General features: G+C 55.8%; 2 protein-coding genes across 3 annotated transcripts in view; one reads left to right on the top strand and one right to left on the bottom strand.

The window, feature by feature from the left end:
• The window catches only part of COPA (COPI coat complex subunit alpha), a 62,461-nt gene extending 44,717 nt beyond the window's left edge, over positions 1 to 17,744 (top strand). For both annotated transcript variants that reach the window (XM_082298509.1, XM_082298510.1), the window contains 15 exons: positions 2,511 to 2,657; positions 4,013 to 4,202; positions 6,092 to 6,187; positions 6,811 to 6,899; positions 9,509 to 9,632; positions 10,319 to 10,408; positions 10,493 to 10,602; positions 10,729 to 10,806; positions 10,988 to 11,056; positions 11,259 to 11,395; positions 12,121 to 12,307; positions 12,393 to 12,503; positions 15,093 to 15,254; positions 15,691 to 15,885; positions 17,253 to 17,744. In XM_082298509.1, coding sequence (XP_082154635.1) covers positions 2,511 to 2,657; positions 4,013 to 4,202; positions 6,092 to 6,187; positions 6,811 to 6,899; positions 9,509 to 9,632; positions 10,319 to 10,408; positions 10,493 to 10,602; positions 10,729 to 10,806; positions 10,988 to 11,056; positions 11,259 to 11,395; positions 12,121 to 12,307; positions 12,393 to 12,503; positions 15,093 to 15,254; positions 15,691 to 15,885; positions 17,253 to 17,312 — 1,845 coding nt within the window. In that variant the 3' untranslated portion in view covers positions 17,313 to 17,744. The remainder of the gene's footprint in view (positions 1 to 2,510; positions 2,658 to 4,012; positions 4,203 to 6,091; positions 6,188 to 6,810; positions 6,900 to 9,508; positions 9,633 to 10,318; positions 10,409 to 10,492; positions 10,603 to 10,728; positions 10,807 to 10,987; positions 11,057 to 11,258; positions 11,396 to 12,120; positions 12,308 to 12,392; positions 12,504 to 15,092; positions 15,255 to 15,690; positions 15,886 to 17,252) is intronic.
• An 802-nt stretch (positions 17,745 to 18,546) lies between these two features.
• Positions 18,547 to 21,361, bottom strand: S100A11 (S100 calcium binding protein A11). The gene is made up of 3 exons (XM_082298679.1): positions 21,059 to 21,361; positions 19,958 to 20,095; positions 18,547 to 18,831 (listed from the first exon to the last, which is right to left on the bottom strand). Exons 1-3 carry the CDS (start codon positions 21,344 to 21,346, stop codon positions 18,679 to 18,681), a joined length of 579 nt encoding a protein of 192 aa, XP_082154805.1. The 5' UTR covers positions 21,347 to 21,361; the 3' UTR covers positions 18,547 to 18,678.
• Between the last annotated feature and the right edge of the window lie 225 nt (positions 21,362 to 21,586).

Raw genomic sequence — 21,586 nt, 5'->3', positions numbered from 1 at the left:
GAGTCCTCACCATCGACCCCACCAAGTTCTGCTTCAAACTGGCGCTGATCAGCAGGAAATGCGATGAGGTGAGGAAACCTGGGAATGGGATTGGGAATGGGATTGGGAACGGGAATGGGAATGGGAATGGGATTGGGATTGGGAATGGGTTTGGGAATGGGAATGGGATTGGGAATGGGGAAAATGGGATTGGGAATGGGGAATTAAGATCAAGCCCCATGTGCTCACCATTGACCCCACCGAGGTCAGGTTTAAACTGGTGCTGATCAACAGGAAGTGCGATGAGGTGAGGAAACCTGGGAATGGGATTGGGAATGGGAATGGGATTGGGATTGGGAATGGGATTGGGAATGGGAATGGGATTGGGAATGGGGAAAATGGGATTGGGAATGGGGGAGCAATGTGAGTGAGCTCCGAGTCCTCACCATTGACCCCACCGAGGTCAGGTTCAAACTGGCGCTGATCAGCAGGAAGTGCGATGAGGTGAGGAAACCTGGGAATGGGGGAAACAGGGATTGGGATTGGGAATGGGGGAAAACAGGATTGGGAACATTTTGGGAACATTTTCCAGGGATTCTGGGAACACTTTCCATGGATTCCGCCAGCATTTTCCAGGGATTTTTGCAAGCGTTTTCCCAGGATTTTTGGGAACGTTGTCCACGGATTGTGGGGAGGCTCTCCATGGATTTTTGGGAACGCTCTCCATGGGTTTCTGGGAACGCTCTCCAAGGATTCTGGGAACGCTTTCCATGGATTTTTGGGAACACTCTCCATGGATTCTGGGCACATTCTCCATGGGTTTTTGGGGACGCTCTCCATGGGTTCTGGGGACGCTCTCCATGGATTTTTGGGGAACGCTCTCCGTTGATTCTGGGCACGTTCTCCATGGGTTTCTGGGAACGCTCTCCATGGATTCTGGGCGCGTTCTCCATGGATTTTTGGGGATGCTCTCCATGGATTCTGGGCACGTTCTCCATGGATTTTTGGGAATGTTCTCCAAAGATTCTGGGCGTGTTCTCCATGGATTTTTGGGGACGCTCTCCATGGATTCTGGGCGCGTTCTCCATGGATTTTTGGGAACGCTCTCCATGGATTCTGGGCGCGTTCTCCATGGGTTTTTGGGGACGCTCTCCATGGATTTTTGGGGACGCTCTCCGTGGATTCTGGGCGCGTTCTCCATGGATTTTTGGGAACGCTCTCCAAGGATTCTGGGCACGTTCTCCATGGGTTTTTGGGGACGCTCTCCATGGATTTTTGGGGACGCTCTCCGTGGATTCTGGGCGCGTTCTCCATGGATTTTTGGGAACACTCTCCAAGGATTCTGGGAATGCTCTCCATGGGTTTTTGGGAACGTTGTCCACGGATTCTGGGCACGTTCTCCATGGATTTTTGGGAATGTTCTCCAAAGATTCTGGGCGCGTTCTCCATGGGTTTTTGGGAACGCTCTCCATGGATTCTGGGCGCGTTCTCCATGGATTTTTGGGAATGTTCTCCAAGGATTCTGGGCGCGTTCTCCATGGGTTTTTGGGAACGCTCTCCATGGATTCTGGGCGCGTTCTCCATGGATTTTTGGGAACGCTCTCCATGGATTCTGGGCACGTTCTCCATGGATTTTTGGGAACGCTCTCCATGGATTTTTGGGAACGCTCTCCATGGGTTTTTGGGGAACGCTCTCCATGGATTCTGGGAACGCTCTCCATGGGTTTTTGGGAACGCTCTCCATGGATTCTGGGCGCGTTCTCCATGGATTTTTGGGAACGCTCTCCATGGATTTTTGGGAACGCTCTCCATGGGTTTTTGGGGATGCTCTCCATGGATTCTGGGCGCGTTCTCCATGGATTTTTGGGAACGCTCTCCAAGGATTCTGGGCACGTTCTCCATGGATTTTTGGGAACGCTCTCCATGGATTCTGGGCGCGTTCTCCATGGATTTTTGGGGACGCTCTCCATGGATTTTTGGGAACGCTCTCCATGGATTCTGGGCGCGTTCTCCATGGATTTTTGGGGACGCTCTCCATGGATTCTGGGCGCGTTCTCCATGGATTTTTGGGAACGCTCTCCGTGGATTCTGGGCGCGTTCTCCATGGATTTTTGGGAACGCTCTCCATGGATTCTGGGCGCGTTCTCCATGGATTTTTGGGAACGCTCTCCATGGATTCTGGGCGCGTTCTCCATGGGTTTCTGGGGACGCTCTCCATGGATTCTGGGCGCGTTCTCCATGGGTTTTTGGGAACGCTCTCCATGGATTCTGGGCACGTTCTCCATGGGTTTTTGGGAACGCTCTCCATGGATTCTGGGCACGTTCTCCATGGGTTTTTGGGAACGCTCTCCATGGATTCTGGGCGCGTTCTCCATGGATTTTTGGGAACGCTCTCCATGGATTCTGGGCACGTTCTCCAAGGATTCTGGGCGCGTTCTCCATGGATTCTGGGCGCGTTCTCCATGGGTTTTTGGGAACGCTCTCCATGGATTCTGGGCGCGTTCTCCATGGGTTTCTGGGGCGCTGCTCAGGTGCTGCACATGGTGCGCAACGCCAAGCTGGTGGGGCAGTCGATCATCGCGTACCTGCAGCGCAAGGGCTACCCCGAGGTGGCGCTGCACTTCGTCAAGGACGAGAAGACGCGCTTCAGCCTGGCCCTGGAGTGCGGCAACATCGAGGTGCGGCACGGCCGCGGGGGCCGGGGGGTTCCGGGAGGTTTCGGGAGGTTTTTGGGATGTTCTGGGATGTTTCGGGATGTTCTGGGAGGTTTTTGGGATGTTTGGGGATGTTCTTGGAGATTTTGGGATGCTTCAGGACATTCTGGGAGGTTTTTGGAGGTTTGGGGAGGTTTGGGGAGGTTTTTGGGATGTTCTGGGAGGTTTTTGGAGGTTTCAGGAGGTTTGGGGAGGTTTTGGGATGTTCTGGGAGGTTTTTGAGATGTTCTGGGAGGTTTTTGAGATGTTCTGGGATGTTTGGGGAGGTTTTGGGATGTTTGGGGAGGTTTCAGGAGGTTTCAGGAGGTTTGGGGAGGTTTTGGGAGGTTTTGGGATGTTTGGGGAGGTTTTTGAGATGTTCTGGGATGTTTTGGGATGTTCTGGGATGTTTGGGGAGGTTTTTGGAGGTTTCAGGAGGTTTGGGGAGGTTTTGGGATGTTCTGGGATGTTTGGGGAGGTTTTGGGATGTTTGGGGAGGTTTTGGGATGTTTGGGGAGGTTTTTGGAGGTTTCAGGAGGTTTGGGGAGGTTTTGGGATGTTCTGGGAGATTTTTGGAGGTTTTGGGATGTTTGGGGAGGTTTCGGGATGTTCTGGGAGGTTTTTGGAGGCTTCAGGAGGTTTGAGGAGGTTTTGGGAGGTTTTGGGATGTTTGGGCAGGTTTTTGAGATGTTTTGGGATGTTCTGGGATGTTCTGGGATGTTTGGGGATGTTTGGGGACGTTTTGGGAGGTTTTGGGATGTTTGGGGAGGTTTTTGAGATGTTTTGGGATGTTTTGGGATGTTCTGGGATGTTCTGGGATGTTTGGGGAGGTTTTGGGATGTTTCAGGATGTTTTAGGAGATTTTGGGATGTTCTGGGATGTTTTGGGCCGTCCGTTTTGGGAAGTTGGAATCTCCACTCCCAATCCCCCCTAATCCTAGAATTCCACAATCCCCGCTCCCATTCCCCGCTCCTGATCCCCCTGATCCCGGAATTCCCTGGGAACAGCTCGCCCTGGAGGCCCCCAAAGCCCTGGAGGCCCCAAAGGGCTGCTGGGAGAAGCTGGGTCTGCAATCCCCACTCCCGATGCCCCCTAACTGTGGAATTCTGCATTCCCCTCTCCCAATCCCCGCTCCCGATCCCTGGAATCCCGGAATTCCGTGGGAGCAGATCGCCCTGGAGGCCGCCAAGGCACAGGAGGCCACCAAGGGCAACTGGGAGAAGCTGGGTCTGGAATTCCTGCTCCTGATGCCCTCTAACTCTGGAATTGTGGATTCCCCCTCTCCCAATCCCCTCTCCCGACCCCTGGAATCCCGGAATCCCGGAATTCCGTGGGAGCAGATCGCCCTGGAGGCCGCCAAGGCGCTGGACGACAAGGGCTGCTGGGAGAAGCTGGGCGAGGTGGCGCTGCTGCAGGGCAACCACCAGGTGGTGGAGATGTGCTACCAGCGCACCAAGAACTTCGACCGCCTCTCCTTCCTCTACCTCATCACCGGCAACCTGGAGAAGCTGCGCAAGATGATGAAGATCGGTGAGGCCGGCTGGGATGGGCCCGGCGCCTTCCGGCCGGGAATGGGGATGGGGATGGGAATGGGGGATGGGGATGGGAATGGGGGATGGAGATGGGGATGGGAATGGGGGATGGGAATGGGAATGGGAATGGGAGCTGGGATGGGCCCGGCGCCTTCCGGCCGGGAATGGGGATGGGAATGGGAATGGGGATGGGAATGGGAATGGGGATGGGGATGGGAATGGGAATGGGAATGGGGGATGGGAATGGGGGATGGGGATGGGAATGGGAATGGGGGATGGGGATGGGAATGGGAATGGGAATGGGAATGGGGATGGGAATGGGAATGGGGATGGGAATGGGAATGGGAATGGGAATGGGGGCTGGGAATGGGAATGGGGATGGGAATGGGAATGGGAATGGGGATGGGAATGGGAATGGGGGATGGGGATGGGAATGGGGATGGGAATGGGAATGGGATGGGAATGGGGATGGGGATGGGAATGGGAATGGGGATGGGGATGGGAATGGGAATGGGGGATGGGGGCTGGGAATGGGAATGGGGGATGGGAATGGGGGATGGGGATGGGAATGGGAATGGGAGCTGGGATGGGCCCGGCGCCTTCCGGCCGGGAATGGGGATGGGAATGGGAATGGGGGATGGGGATGGGAATGGGAATGGGGATGGGAGCTGGGATGGGGATGGGAATGGGGGCTGGGAATGGGGGATGGGAATGGGAATGGGGATGGGAATGGGAATGGGAATGGGAATGGGGGCTGGGAATGGGAATGGGGATGGGAATGGGAATGGGAATGGGAATGGGGGCTGGGAATGGGGGCTGGGAATGGGAATGGGAATGGGGATGGGGATGGGAATGGGAATGGGGATGGGAATGGGAATGGGAATGGGAATGGGAATGGGAGCCGGGGATGGGAGCTGGGATTGGGAATGGGGGCTGGGAATGGGAATGGGAATGGGAGCTGGGGATGGCAGCCAGGGGTGGGAGCTGGGAATGGGAGCCGGGACTGGGAGCTGGGAATGGGAGCCAGGAATGGGAATGGGAGCCGGGAATGGGAGCCAGGGGTGGGAGCTGGGAATGGGAGCCGGGAATGGGAATGGGAGCTGGGAATGGGAGCCGGGATTGGGAGCCGGGAATGGGAGCTGGGAATGGGAGCTGGGAATGGGAGCTGGGATTGGGAGCTGGGAATGGGAATGGGAATGGGAGCCGGGATTGGGAGCTGGGATTGGGAGCCGGGAATGGGAGCCGGGATTGGGAGCTGGGATTGGGAGCCGGGATTGGGAGCTGGGAATGGGAGCCGGGAATGGGAGCTGGGATTGGGAGCCGGGAATGGGAGCCGGGAATGGGAGCCGGGAATGGGAGCCGGGAATGGGAGCCGGGATTGGGAGCTGGGATTGGGAGCCGGGATTGGGAGCTGGGAATGGAAACCGGGAATGGGAGCCGGGAATGGGAGCCGGGAATGGGAGCCGGGATTGGGAGCTGGGAATGGGAGCTGGGATTGGGAGCCGGGAATGGAAACCGGGAATGGAAACCGGGAATGGGAGCCGGGATTGGGAGCCGGGATTGGGAGCCGGGATTGGGAGCTGGGAATGGAAACCGGGAATGGGAGCCGGGAATGGGAGCCGGGAATGGGAGCCGGGAATGGGAGCTGGGAATGGAAACCGGGAATGGGAGCCGGGAATGGGAGCCGGGATTGGGAGCCGGGATTGGGAGCCGGGAATGGGAGCCGGGAATGGGAGCCGGGATTGGGAGCCGGGAATGGGAGCCGGGATTGGGAGCTGGGATTGGGAGCTGGGAATGGGAGCTGGGAATGGGAATGGGAGCTGGGAATGGGAGCTGGGAATGGGAGCCGGGAATGGGAATAGGAGGAGCTGATGGCCGTTGGTGCAGCCGAGATCCGGAAGGACATGAGCGGCCACTACCAGAACGCGCTGTACCTGGGGGACGTGGCCGAGAGGGTCCGGATCCTCAAGAGCTGCGGGCAGAGTGAGCATTCCCGGGGGAATTCCGGGGGGAGGGAGCGTTCCCAAGGGAATTCTGGGGGAAGGGAGTCACTCCCAGCGGGAATTCTGCCCCAGGAGCTCGGGAAAGGCTCCTGGGGTGGGCAGGGAATTCTGGTGGCTCCTTGGGATGATCCCTGAGGAGCTGAGCGCGAGGTTATTCCGATTATTTCCCATTGTTCCAGTGGTCATTCCAGTTATTCCAGCTGTTATTCCCAGCGTTCCCGTTATTCCAGCAGTGAACCCCATTATTCCAATGGCTGTTCCCTAAATCCAGGGGGAGCAGCATTTCCGTTATCCCAGTGCTTGTCATTCCAATGCTTATCCCATTATCCCAGTGGCTATTCCCAGTATTTCCCATCGTTCCCATAGCCATTCCCATTATTTATCCCTAAACCCAGGGAATTCCCATTATCCCAGTGGTCATTCCCTAAATCCAGGGCATTCCCATCCATTCCCGCTCCATCCCAAGGTGTGATTCCCCTTCCCGTGGGTGCCGGGGAACATTCCCACGTGGATCTCCGGTTGATCCAAGCACTCCAAGGTCGGGATTCCGGGATCCCGGGGGGCTCTTCCCGCCCTGAGGGCCATTCCCGGTGGGAATTGCAGAGTCGCTGGCGTTCCTGACGGCCGCCACGCACGGGCTGGATGAGGAGGCCGAGAGCCTGCGGGAATCCTTCGATCCTGAGAAGGAGACGGTGGGAATGCCGGGAAAACTGCGGGAAAACTGCGGGAGAACTGCGGGAGAACTGCGGGAATTGGGGAAGGAGGGCGGGGATGGGGGAAATGCTGGAAAAGTCTGGGAATTCGGGAAGGAGGGCGGGGATGGGGGAAATGCTGGAAAAGTCTGGGAATTCGGGAAGGAGGGGATGGTGGGATCTGGGTGGGGATGGGGGAAATCCTGGTGAACTCTGGGAATTTGGGAAGGACGGCAGGGATGGGGGAGATCCTGGAAAACTCTGGGAATTCAGGAAGGAGGGTGGGGATGGGAAATCCTGGAAAAATCTGGGAATTCAGGAAGGAGGGCGGGGATGGGGGAAATCTTGGAAGACTCTGGGAATTTGGGAAAGAGGGGATGGTGGGGTCTGGGTGGGGATGGGGGAAATCCTGGAAGACTCCGGGAATTTGGGAAACAGGGTAGGGATGGGGGAAATCCTGGAAAACTGGGAATTCGGGAAGGAGGGCAGGGATGGGGGAGATCCTAGAAAACTCTGGGAATTCAGGAAAGAGGGTGGGGATGGGAAATCTTGGAAAACTGGGAATTTGGGAAGGAGGGGACGGCGGGATCTGGGTGGGGATGGGAAATCCTGGTGAACTCTGGGAATTCAGGAAGGAGGGCGGGGATGGGGGAAATCCTGGTGAACTCTGGGAATTTTGGAAGGAGGGTGGGGATGGGAAATCCTGGAAAAATCTGGGAATTCGTGAAGGAGCGTGGGGATGAGGAAATCCTGGCAAACTCCCGGAATTTTGGAAGGAGCGCAGGGATGGGGGAAATGCTGGAAAAATCTGGGAATTCAGGAAAGAGGGTGGGGATGGGGGAAATCCTGGAAAACTGGGAATTTTGGAAGGATGGCAGGGATGGGGGAAATCCTGGAAGACTCTGGGAATTTGGGAAAGAGGGTGGGGATGGGAAATCCTGGAAAAATCTGGGAATTCGTGAAGGAGCGTGGGGATGAGGAAATCCTGGCAAACTCTGGGAATTTTGGAAGGATGGCAGGGATGGGGGAAATTCTGGAAAACTCTGGGAATTTGGGAAAGAGGGGATGGCGGGATCTGGGTGGGGATGGGGGAAATCTTGGAAGACTCCGGGAATTTGGGAAGGATGGCAGGGATGGGGGAAATCCTGGAAAACTCTGGGAATTTGAGAAGGAGGGTGGGGATGGGAAATCCTGGAAAACTTGGAATTTGGGAAGGAGGGGACGGCGGGATCTGGGTGGGGATGGGGGAAATCCTGGTGAACTCTGGGAATTTTGGAAGGAGGGTGGGGATGGGGGAAATTCTGGAAAAATGTGGGAATTTGGGAAAGAGGGGATGGCGGGATCTGGGTGGGGATGGGGGAAATCTTGGAAGACTCCGGGAATTTGGGAAGGATGGCAGGGATGGGGGAAATCCTGGAAAACTCTGGGAATTTGAGAAGGAGGGTGGGGATGGGAAATCCTGGAAAAATCTGGGAATTCAGGAAGGAGGGCAGGGATGGGGGAAATCCTGGAAAACTGGGAATTCAGGAAAGAGGGCAGGGATGGGGGAAATCCTGGAAAACTCTGGGAATTCAGGAAAGAGAGTGGGGATGGGAAATCTTGGAAAACTGGGAATTTGGGAAGGAGGGGACGGCGGGATCTGGGTGGGGATGGGGGAAATCCTGGTGAACTCTGGGAATTTTGGAAGGAGGGTGGGGATGGGAAATCCTGGAAAAATCTGGGGATTTGGGAAGGATGGCAGGGATGGCAAATCCTGGAAAAATCTGGGAATTCGTGAAGGAGCGTGGGGATGAGGAAATCCTGGCAAACTCCCGGAATTTTGGAAGGACGGCAGGGATGGGGGAAATTCTGGAAAAATCTGGAAATTTGGGAAAGAGGGGATGGCAGGATCTGGGTGGGGATGGGGGAAATCTTGGAAGACTCCGGGAATTTGGGAAGGATGGCAGGGATGGGGGAAATCCTGGAAGACTCCGGGAATTTGGGAAACAGGGTAGGGATGGGGGAAATCCTGGAAAACTCTGGGAATTTGGGAAGGAGGGCAGGGATGGGGGAAATCCTGGAAAACTCTGGGAATTTGAGAAGGAGGGTGGGGATGGGAAATCCTGGAAAAATCTGGGAATTCGTGAAGGAGCGTGGGGATGAGGAAATCCTGGCAAACTCCCGGAATTTTGGAAGGACGGCAGGGATGGGGGAAATGCTGGAAAAATCTGGAAATTTGGGAAAGAGGGGATGGCGGGATCTGGGTGGGGATGGGGGAAATCTTGGAAGACTCCGGGAATTTGGGAAGGATGGCAGGGATGGGGGAAATCCTGGAAAACTGGGAATTCGGGAAGGAGGGCAGGGATGGGGGAAATCCTGGTGAACTCTGGGAATTTTGGAAGGACGGCAGGGATGGGGGAGATCCTGGAAAACTCTGGGAATTCAGGAAAGAGGGTGGGGATGGGAAATCTTGGCAAACTTGGAATTTGGGAAAGAGGGTGGGCATGGAGGAAATCCCGGCAAACTCCGGGAATTCGGGAAGCTCCTGTTGGGAAGGAGCAGCGTTCCCACGCTGGGTCGGGATCCCAGGGAATTCCCCGCCCGATCCCGTCCTTCCCGGCCCTTCCCAGATCCCGGCCGTGGATCCCGAGGCGCGGCTGCTGCAGCCCCCGGCCCCGGTGCTGCCCCTGGACACCAACTGGCCCCTCCTGACCGTGTCCAAAGGGTTCTTCGAGGGAACCATCGCCGGGAAAGGTCGGGATTTCCTAGGATTTGGAGGGATTTCTGGGATTTGGGATCAAGCTTTGAGGTCTGTGGGCGCAGGGAAGTCACGGAATGTTCCGGGAAGGGGGAAATGGGGATGGGGAAGTGGGAAAGGAGCAGCTGGATGTGAGGGGTTGGAGGCATCGGGGTTGGGGTGGGAATGGGATCAGGACAGGGATTGACCCCAGGGAATGGCCAGGGTTGTGTCCAGCTGTGGGAAGTCATGGAATGAGCAGCGGGAGAAGGGCCTGGAAAACCCTGAGGGAGCTGGGGGGGCTCATCCCAGAGAAAAGGGGGATCCAGAGGGAATTTGGGGCTCTTCCAGGGGGGATTTGGGATCTGATCGCAGGGAACGGGGCCAGGACAAGAGGGAACGGCCTCGAGCTGTGCCAGGGTTGGATATTTGGGATAAATTTTCCATGGAAAAAAGGTTGGGAACTGCTGGAAGGGGCTCGGGGAGGGTTGGATCCCCATCCTTGGAGGTGTCCGAGGAATTCCTGGAATTCTGGGTGTCCAGCTGGGGATCAATCCCACAGTCCTGGAGCTCTCTCCCACCCTCCTAAATCCCGGAATTCCCTAAAATTCCAGCCCGGGATGTGACAGCACGATGTGAGGGTGGGGTTTTTCCCCTCATGGAATTCTTTCCCGAGGCTCCTTCCCGGTTTTTTTTTTTTTAGGGAAAGGAGGAGCCCTGGCCGCCGACATCGACATGGACGCCGTGGGCACCGAGGGCTGGGGCGAGGACGCGGAGCTGCAGCTGGACGAAGGTGGGAAAATCCCGGATTTTTTTCCTTGGAAAACCCCAATTCCCGTTGCTCTGGCAGCTCCCTGACCTTCCCCTCCCCCCGCAGACGGATTCGTGGATGCCGGAGAAGGATTCGGAGAGGAAGGAATGGGAAAAGGGCCGGAGGAAGGAGGAGGATGGGAAGTGGAGGAAGATTTGGATCTTCCCCCTGAGCTGGTAGGAGAATCCTGGGGTATCCCAGCGCTGATTCCTTGGGAATTCAGGAAGCGGGGAATGTGCTGTGGGATCCTCCGGCTGGGATTGCAGCTGGAATTCCAGGGTTTTCCCGCTCTTTTCCCTCAGGATGTCCCCGCCGGCCCCGCGGGAGCAGCTGAGGACGGATTCTTCGTGCCCCCCACCAAGGGCACCAGCCCAGCCCAGGTAAATCCTTGGATTTACCTTGGAAAAACAGGAATTTCCTCCTTTTCCCTTTCTTTTTTTGGGGGTTTTTTGTTTCGGTTTTTATTTTGGGGATTTGTGAGCCCGATTTGGGAATTTCCTTGTGGGAATTGCAAGCTCTGGATTCCAGGCCTGGATTCGCTTCCCTTCCCTCCTTTTCCAGGTGTGGTGCAACAATTCCCAGCTCCCTGTGGATCACATCCTGGCGGGATCCTTCGAGACAGCCATGAGAGTGAGTTTTCCGTGGAATTTTTATGGAAAAACGCCGCCTTTCCCCCTTCTTTTCTCTCTTCCCACCCGAAGCTTTGCTTTGTGTCCCTTTGGGAATATTTTATCCCCCTTTTTTTTTATGGATACGACCCAAAGCGAGGCCTCGGCGCTGCCTGATCCAGGTTTTCCCCAGCCAATCCATGATTTTTTGGTTTTCCCATCAGCTGCTCCATGACCAGGTGGGAGTGACCAACTTTGGCCCCTACAAGCAGCTCTTCCTGCAGACCTTTTCCCGAGGCCGGACGACATTCCAGGCCCTTCCCAGCCTCCCCGCCATGTACGGATTCCCACACCGCAACTGGTGAGCACTGGGAAGCCCCTTTCCCATATTCCAGGGATTTCCCAGGCTCCAGGGCAGCTGGGAATGCTCTTCCTGGAGAGAAATCCCGGATTTAGGAGGTTGGGAATGAGGTCAGTGAGTCCGAGCTGTGGCCGATTCCCAGCTGGACGCCCGGAGCGACGTCCAGGAATTCCTTGGACGCCTCCAGGGATGAGGAGAAGCCGGAATTCCCAGTTTGTAGAGAGGGCTGGGAATTGTGGGGGGCAGAGATGAGCTCAGGGCAAAATCCAGGGAATGTCCAGGGCTGGATCCTCATGGAATGAGGGGCTGGGAAGTGGGAAGCGTCCAGGGAACGGGGCTGGAGCAGCAGGAGAAGGGCCTGGAAAACCCTGAGGGAGCTGGGGGGGCTCATCCCAGAGAAAAGGGGGATCCAGCGGGAATTCGGGGCTCTTCCAGGGAGGATTTGGGATCTGATCGCAGGGAACGGGGCCAGGACAAGAGGGAACGGCCTCGAGCTGTGCCAGGGGAGGCTCAGGGTGGATATTTGGGGAAATTTTTCCATGGAAAAAGGGTTGGGAACTGCTGGAAGGGGCTCAGGGGAGGGTTGGATCCCCATCCTTGGAGGTGTCCGCGGAATTCCTGAACTGCTCTGGACTCGTGGAATTCCATCCCAACCTCACCGAGCCCACACAATCCCCTCTCCTCGCATCCCTCTGATCCCTAAATCCCGAATTTTGGCATCCCAGGAAAGAGGCCGGGCCCAAGACGGCTCTGCCGGCCGTGGGGCTGAAGCTGAACGACCTCATCCAGCGGCTGCAGCTCTGCTACCAACTGACCACGGCCGGGAAATTCGAGGAAGCCGTGGAGAAATTCCGGCTGATCCTGCTCAGCGTCCCCTTGCTGGTGGTGGACAACAAGCAGGAGATCGCTGAGGTCAGGGATGCATCCCAATCCCGATCCCTATCCCGGGGTGTCCCCAGGGAAGGGGTTGATCCCTGGTTTTGTGGCGTTCCCAAAGGCGCAGCAGCTGATCGCGATTTGCCGGGAATACATCGTGGGATTGTCCATGGAGATCGAGAGGAAGAAGCTGCCCAAGGAGACGCTGGAGCAGCAGAAGAGGATCTGTGAGGTGGGAAATGTGGGAATTCCTGAGGGGGGAAATGTGGGAATTCCTGAGGGGGGAAATGTGGGAATTCCTGAGGGGGGAAATGTGGGAATTCCTGAGGGGGGAAATGTAGGATTCCTGAGGAGAAAAACATGGGAAATCCTGAGGGGGAAATGTGGGATTCCTGAGGCAGAAATGTGGGAATTCCTGAGGGGGGAAATGTGGGAATTCCTGAGGGGGGAAATGTGGGAATTCCTGAGGGGGGAAATGTGGAATTCCTGAGGCAGAAATGTGGGAATTCCTGAGGGGGGAAATGTAGGATTCCTGAGGAGAAAAACATGGGAAATCCTGAGGGGGAAATGTGGGATTCCTGAGGCAGAAATGTGGGAATTCCTGAGGGGGGAAATGTGGGAATTCCTGAGGGGGGAAATGTGGAATTCCTGAGGCAGAAATGTGGGAATTCCTGATAGGGGAAATGTAGGATTCCTGAGGAGAAAAACATGGGAAATCCTGAGGGGGAAATGTGGGATTCCTGAGGCAGAAATGTGGGAATTCCTGAGGGGGGAAATGTGGAATTCCTGAGGGGGGAAATGTGGGAATTCCTGAGGGGGGAAATGTGGGAATTCCTGAGGGGGGAAATGTGGGAATTTCTGAGGGGGAAATGTGGGAATTTCTGAGGGGGGAAATGTGGGAATTTCTGAGGGGGGAAATGTGGGAATTCCTGAGGGGGAAGTGTGGAATTCCTGATGGGGGAAATGTGGGAATTTCTGAGGGGGGAAATGTGGGATTTCTGAGGGGGGAAATGTGGGAATTCCTGAGGGGGAAGTGTGGAATTCCTGAGGGGGGAAATGTGGGAATTCCTGAGGTGGGAAATGTGGGAATTCCTGAGATGGGAAATGTGGAATTCCTGAGGCAGATATGTGGGAATTCCTGATAGGGGAAATGTAGGATTCCTGAGGAGAAAAACATGGGAAATCCTGAGGGGGAAATGTGGGATTCCTGAGGCAGAAATGTGGGAATTCCTGAGGGGGGAAATGTGGGAATTCCTGAGGGGGGAAATGTGGAATTCCTGAGGCAGAAATGTGGGAATTCCTGATAGGGGAAATGTAGGATTCCTGAGGAGAAAAACATGGGAAATCCTGAGGGGGAAATGTGGGATTCCTGAGGCAGAAATGTGGGAATTCCTGAGGGGGGAAATGTGGAATTCCTGAGGGGGAAATGTGGGAATTCCTGAGGGGGGAAATGTGGGAATTCCTGAGGGGGGAAATGTGGGAATTCCTGAGGGGGGAAATGTGGGAATTTCTGAGGGGGAAATGTGGGAATTTCTGAGGGGGGAAATGTGGGAATTTCTGAGGGGGGAAATGTGGGAATTCCTGAGGGGGAAGTGTGGAATTCCTGATGGGGGAAATGTGGGAATTTCTGAGGGGGAAATGTGGGATTTCTGAGGGGGGAAATGTGGGAATTCCTGAGGGGGAAGTGTGGAATTCCTGAGGGGGGAAATGTGGGAATTCCTGAGGTGGGAAATGTGGGAATTCCTGAGATGGGAAATGTGGAATTCCTGAGGCAGATATGTGGGAATTCCTGATAGGGGAAATGTAGGATTCCTGAGGAGAAAAACATGGGAAATCCTGAGGGGGAAATGTGGGATTCCTGAGGCAGAAATGTGGGAATTCCTGAGGGGGGAAATGTGGGAATTCCTGAGGGGGGAAATGTGGAATTCCTGAGGCAGAAATGTGGGAATTCCTGATAGGGGAAATGTAGGATTCCTGAGGAGAAAAACATGGGAAATCCTGAGGGGGAAATGTGGGATTCCTGAGGCAGAAATGTGGGAATTCCTGAGGGGGGAAATGTGGAATTCCTGAGGGGGAAATGTGGGAATTTCTGAGGGGGGAAATGTGGGAATTCCTGAGGTGGGAAATGTGGAATTCCTGAGGTGGGAAATGTGGGAATTTCTGAGGGGGGAAATGTGGGAATTTCTGAGGGGGGAAATGTGGGATTTCTGAGGGGGGAAATGTGGGAATTCCTGAGGGGGAAGTGTGGAATTCCTGAGGGGGGAAATGTGGGAATTTCTGAGGGGGGAAATGTGGGATTTCTGAGGGGGAGAATGTGGGATTTCTGAGGGGGAGAATGTGGGAATTCCTGAGGGGGAAAACATGGAATTCCTGATGGGGGAAATGTGGGAATTTCTGAGGGGGGAAATGTGGGAATTTCTGAAGGGGGAAATGTGGGAATTCCTGAGGGGGAAAACATGGAATTCCTGATGGGGGAAATGTGGGAATTCCTGAGGGGGAAAACATGGAATTCCTGAGGGGGAAAATGTGGGAATTTCTGAGGGGGCAATGTGGGAATTCCTGAGGGGGAAAAATTCCTGATGGGGTAAATGTGGGATTCCTGAGGGGGGAAACATGGAATTCCAGAGGGAGAAATATGGGATTTCTGAGGGGGAAACGTGGAATTCCTGATGGGGGAAATGTGGGATTCCTGAGGGGAAAAAAGTGGGATTTTACCTTTAAAGGTGATACAAACGGGGGCCACCTGTGAGGGACCGTTCCGAGCCATAATTCCCGTTATTCCCGAGGGTTTGATCCCGATTTTCCGTGTTTTCCCTGGCAGATGGCCGCCTACTTCACACACTCCAACCTGCAGCCCGTGCACATGATCCTGGTGCTCCGCACCGCCCTCAACCTCTTCTTCAAACTCAAGAACTTCAAAAGCGCCGCCACCTTCGCCCGGCGCCTGCTCGAGCTCGGCCCCAAGCCCGAGGTGGCCCAGCAGGTGAGGCCCCAATGGCCCTAAATGGCCCCATCCCCAAACCCAGCAGGTCAGACCCCAAGTGGCCCTAAATGGCCCCGTCCCCAAACCCAGCAGGTCAGACCCCAAATGGCCCCGTCCCCAAACCCAGCAGGTCAGACCCCAAATGGCCCCGTCCCCAAACCCAGCAGGTGAGGGCCCCAATGTCCCTGTCCCCAACCCCAAGGTGGCCCAGCAGCTGAGGCCCTCAGGTGTGGAACCCCTGCTGTGACCCCTTTTTGGGGTGTCCTGTCCCCAAACCTGAGCTAAATCCCTTAAGTGTGGAACCCCTGCTGTGACCCCTTTTTGGGGTGTCCCTTGTCCCCAAACCCCAGCTAAAGCCCTCAGGTGTGGAACCCCTGCTGTGACCCCTTTTTGGGCTGTCCCCATCCCCCGTGCTCACGGTGGTGACGTTTTCCAGACACGGAAGATCCTGTCAGCCTGCGAGAAGAACCCCAGCGACAGCCACCAGCTCAACTACGACCAGCACAACCCCTTCGACATCTGCGCCGCCTCCTACCGCCCCATTTACCGCGGGAAACCCCTGGAAAAGTGTCCCCTCAGCGGGGCCTGCTACAGCCCCGAGTTCCGCGGGCAGATCTGCCGCGTCACCACGGTGAGGGGGACACGGATCCCGTGGGGTTGCCCTCGGGATTTCCACTGGGAATCACATCCTGCTGATTTGTGTGGGGTTGGAGGGTTTATAGGGTGGGAAAATCTGGGGTTTGGAGGGGCCAGTGTTGGATTCCAGAGGGGGTTTAGGGCCTTTCCCACAAGGAGGGGCTGTGGGAGTTCAGACTGCTTGGTCTGGAGCAGGCTGAGGGGGAAACTTGTCCATCCATGGAAATATCTCCAATATCCATACAAATCTCTCAAATATCTGTAAAAAAATCTCAAATATCCATGGAAATAGCTCCAATATCCCCACGAATCTCTCCCCTGAAGGGGGATGGCAAAGTGTCCCCTCAGCGGGGCCTGCTACAGCCCCGAGTTCCGCGGGCAGATCTGCCGCGTCACCACGGTGAGGGGGACACGGATCCCGTGGGGTTGCCCTCGGGATTTCCACTGGGAATCACATCCTGCTGATTTGTGTGGGGTTGGAGGGTTTATAGGGTGGGAAAATCTGGGGTTTGGAGGGGCCAGTGTTGGATTCCAGAGGGGATTTGGGGTCTTTCCCATGAGGAGGGACCGTGGGAGTTCAGACTGCTTGGTGTGGAGAATCTGAGGGGGAATCTCGTCCATTCATGGAAATATCTCCAATATCCATACAAATCTCTCAAATATCTGTAAAAAAATCTCAAATATCCATGGAAATAGCTCCAATATCCATGGAAATATCAGAGATCTGTAGAAATATCTCCATTGTCTATGAAAATATCTCAAAGATCTATAGAAATATCCTCAATATCCCCACAAATCTCTCCTCTGAGGGGGGATCTCATCCATCCATGGAAATATCTCAAATAGCACCCCAAACCTCTCCAACATCCCCACAAATCCCTCCGATTTCCACCCAAATCCCTCAAATTCCCCCCCAAATCCCTCAAATTCCCACACAAATCCCTCAAATTCCCACACAAATCCCTCAAATTCCCACCCAAATCTCCCCAGGGGATCTCAGGATGGTCCCAGCCCCTTCCCAGTGCTCCCAGCACAGGCCCAGGAGCGACGGCCCCAAACCCAACCCCTAAATCCCGAATTTTCCCCTCTAAATCCCGAATTTTCCCCCTAAATCCCGAATTTTCCCCCCTAAATCCCGAATTTTCCCCCCTAAATCCTGAATTTTCCCCCTAAATCCCGAATTTTCCCCCCTAAATCCTGAATTTTCACCCCTAAATCCTGAATTTTCCCCCCTAAATCCTGAATTTTCACCCCTAAATCCCGAATTTTCCCCCCTAAATCCCGAATTTTCACCCCTAAATCCTGAATTTTCACCCCTAAATCCCAAGTTTTCCCCCCTAAATCCTCTCTTTATCCCCGCAGGTGACGGAGATCGGGAAGGACGTCCTGGGGCTGCGCATCAGCCCCCTCCAGTTCCGCTAGGAATTCTCCTGGATAAGGAAATTCCCGCTCCCCCATCCCAGCTTTCACCCCAATCCCTCCCCCTTGACCATTCCCGTGCTCCCTTCCTGCTTTTTCCCCACCCTGGAATTCCGGATTGAGGGGGTTTTTTCCTCATTTAGCAGGAATTTCTCCCGTGTTCCCAGACCGGTTTTCCCACTCCTTTATCCCAGATCTTTTCCAGGGGGGGAAAGGGCTGCTCTTCCCAAATCCTTGGAAGCTTCTCCAGAGGCTGCAGCTGCCTCTGCCCTCCTTTCAATCCCGAATAATTGCTTGGAAAACCCAGGATTGGCTCTGCCAGTTCCGAATCCAAGGAAATCCCGCTCCCTCTGGAAGTGGCTCCGTGTTTGTTGACTCCTTGTTTTGTCGTCCTGGCAACTTCATGAGCTCCTCTCATTAATAAAGTTCGTTAATCACCTGGAATTTCCTGGTTGGGAGCTCAGGACACCCACACAAAAAAAGTGGGATTTAATCCCTTTTTCCACCTCTGCTTGGAGAGCTGGGAATTTTCCCGGAGCTGGGATGGGCACTCCTGGAATGATTTGGAGCTGGAAATGTTAATTAGCGGGGTGTAATTAGTGCCTCAATTAACCCTGAGGGCTTGTCCGGAATTCCCTGCTGGAGTTTTGTCCTTTGGAGTCTCCAGGGCACGGAAAAGGCTCCGGGATTCCCAAATTTGGGTGGATTCTGATCCCTGCAGGGGGACAGGGATGGGAACAAAAACGGGACGGGCAAAGGGGGAGGATCCAGGGATGCAATTCCAGGGATTGTCCCGCTGGGAATGGCCAGGGCTGTGTCAGGTGTGGGATTCTCATGGAATGAGGGGCTGGAGCAGCGGGAGAAGGGCCTGGAAAACCCTGAGGGAGCTGGGGGGGCTCATCCCAGAGAAAAGGGGGATCCAGAGGGAATTTGGGGCTCTTCCAGGGAGGATTTGGGATCTGATTGCAGGGAACGGGGCCAGGACAAGAGGGAACGGCCTCGAGCTGTGCCAGGGGAGGCTCAGGGTGGATATTTGGGAAATTTTTCCATGGAAAAAGGGTTGGGAACTGCTGGAAGGGGCTCGGGGAGGGTTGGATCCCGAGGAATTCCTGGAATTCTGGGTGACCACGTGGGGATCGTCTTGGAATTCTTCCCCCCCCCCCCCCCCCCCCCCCCCCCCCCGCTGATCCCGGAATCCCTCGGGATCGGCGCTGTTTTCCCGCCAAACCTCGCAGCTTTAAACCTTTTATTTATCCATAAAAACGGGGGGGGGGGGGGGGGGGAAAAAAAGGGAATGCGACCATTCCAAGGCTTCCAGTGTTCCTGGGATCTTCCCTGGGGCTGCAGGATGCTTCCAGCGCCTCTGGATTCATGGATTGGGGGATTTCAGGAGCAGGGAGTTGTGGCAGGCCACGGCGATGCCGCCGATGAGGTTCAGGAATTCCTGGAAATCCAACTGCCCGTCGCTGTTCAGATCCAGCTTTTTCATCATCCTGTCCACCACGCCCGGATCCTTCTGGTTCTGCCAAAAAAAAACCCAAAAAAAACCCCGGGAATCGGGGCCTGGAATGAGCGGGAATTCCCTGCCCGGGGAGGGAATGGGAGCTCAGGGAGTCCTGGGATGGTTTGGGATGGAGGGAGCTGCAATGTCCCAATCCATGGGCAGGGATATTCCCGCTGTGCCAGGTGGATCCAGGGATATCCACGGGATAACCTGGGCCAGGGAAGGATTCATCCCTCAAATCCCAAATAAACCAGCCTAGGGAATCCTGGAATGCTTTGGGCTGGGCAAATCCCTAAATATTCACATCCAGTGACATTCCCAGAATCCCATCCCACCCCCAAATCCCATCCTGGCACATCCCCAGGGCTGGGACCCCCTGGATCCTCCTATCCCATAAATCCCATAAAACCCATAAATGCCATCTGATCCCATGGATCCCATCCCATGGATCTCATCCCATGGATCCCATCCCATCCCATCCCATGGATCCCATCTGATCCCATCCAATCCTATGGATCCCATCCCATGGATCCCATCCCATGGATCCCATCTGCTCCCATCCAATCCCATGGATCTCATCCCATGGATCCCATCCCATCCCATCCCATGGATCCCATCTGATCCCATCCAATCCCATGGATCCCATCCCATGGATCCCATCCCATGGATCCCATCTGATCCCATCCAATCCCATGGATCCCATCCCATGGATCCCATCCCATGGATCCCATCCCATCCCATGGATCTCATCCCGTCCCATCCCATAGATCCCATCCCATCCCATGGATCCCATCCCATGGATCCCATCCCATCCCATGGATCTCATCCCATCCCATCCAATCCCATGGATCCCATCCCATCCCATGGATCCCATCCCACCCCACCCCATCCCATGGATCCCATCTGATCCCATCCAATCCCATGGATCCCATCCCATGGATCCCGTCCCATCCCATGGATCCCATCCCACCCCACCCCATCCCATGGATCCCATCTGATCCTATCCCATCCCATGGATCCCATCCCACCCCACCCCATCCAATCCCATGGATCCCATCCCATCCCATCCCACCCCATCCCATCCCATGGATCCCACCCCATCCCATGGATCCCATGGATCCCATCCCACTCGCCATTCCCAGACCTTGGTGAAGGCGGCCAGCTCGGTGTCCATGAAGGCCCGGAATTCCCGCTTGGAGAGGGAGCAGGAATCTCCCTCCTTGCCGGCGTAGCGCTGGAACACGGCCAGCAGCGACTCGATGCAGCGCTCCGTCTCCGTGGGCTGCGGGAATATCCCGGGATTTTGGGATGAGGGAAGGGCTGCAGGAGCCTCCTGTGCCCATTCCAGCTGTGCCAGGAGCAATCCCGGGTTTTTTCGGGAGCAGGGAAGGGCCCCCTCTTCCTATTCCAGGAGCAACCCCGGTGGATTTTTGGGGACGGAGGAGCCTCCTGTGCCCATTCCCGGTGTTCCCGGTTTTTTCAGGATGAGGGAAGGGCTCAGCCCGACCCGTTCCGCCGCATTTTTCCCTGGATTTCACTCCCTGGCACAGCGGGAAGAGCCCGGAGCGGGAGCGGCTCCTGGAAAATCCCTGGGGAGGTGCCGGATCCCGGCGGAGGAGTGGGAAGGGCCCGGGGCGGATCCAGGCTTTGGATGAGGCGGTTTTTGGGGAGATAATCCCGTTTTCCCCCCGTTTTTCTCTGTTTCCCCGTTTCCCCCCATTTCCCCCTGTTCTCCCCCGTTTTTCCCCCGTTTTTCCCAGTTTCTTCCCTGTTTCCCCTCATTTTCCCGTTTTCCCCCGTTTTCCCCTCTTTTTCCCCGTTTTTTCCCCGTTTTTCCCTGTTTCCCCCCCTCTTTTCCCTCCCCCCGCCCTGCCCGGCCCCAGGAGAGGAAAATTCCCAATTTCCTGCTGGTTCTCCCACTGGGACGTACAGGGAAGGTGCGGATTTGGGGAATAAAGTAAGGATTTTGGGGCTCTTCCGCCTTCCCAGAGCTCCTTCCCTGGCTCCGTCCCGCTCCGCTTTTGGGGCCTTTCGTGGGAAAAGCCCCTTTTCCTGTCACCCCCCTCCCCCCCATCCCACACATCCTGCGACCCTTTCCCTTTTCCCATTCCCAGACCCTTTCCCAACAAATCCTTCCCTTGGCACCATTCCCTGGCCCCGCCCCGCTCCCTTTTTGGGGCCTTTTGTAGGAAAATCTCCTCTGGAACCCTTCCCACCGCATTCCCGGGAATCCCGGCTCCCTCACCATGGCTGGGGCAGGCGGCGGCGGCTCCGCTCGGGTTGGAATTGTAGGATCGGGAGCCTCGGGAACAGCTCCGGGACAACTCCGGGACAGCTCGGGGACAGCTCGGAAGCCCCACCCGGGGTGACTCAGCCCCGGCCGCGTTGGGCAATTCCCGTTTCCAGCGGCAACCGCGGCTCCTCCCGCGCCTCTGGAATGTGCCCGGCCCTGCCCTGCCCCGCTCCGGGGTTTGCGGTTATTCCCAGTCCGGAATGATCCCGGTTTTCTTCGCTGGAATAGCGCTGGGTTCATCCTCGGGGGAGGAGATGAGGGGGGAAAAATCCCCCCAAAAATCCTCAGGGGGAGGCTGGAGCAGGAAAAAAAGGGGAAAATCCCAAAATCTTCAGGGGGAGGCTGGAGCAGGAAAAAGGGGAAAATTCCCCCAAAATCTTCCAGGGGAGGCTGGAGCAGGGAGTGGGGGAAATCTCAAAAATCTTTAAGGGGGGGAGGCTGGAGCAGGAAAAAGGGGAAAATTCCCCCAAAATCTTCCAG

This window comes from Coloeus monedula (assembly GCF_965178545.1).
Source record: "Coloeus monedula genome assembly, chromosome: 29".
Classification (NCBI taxonomy): domain Eukaryota; kingdom Metazoa; phylum Chordata; class Aves; order Passeriformes; family Corvidae; genus Coloeus; species Coloeus monedula.
Note: the sequence above shows the minus strand (reverse complement) of the source record. Positions and strands in the feature narration are given on the sequence as shown.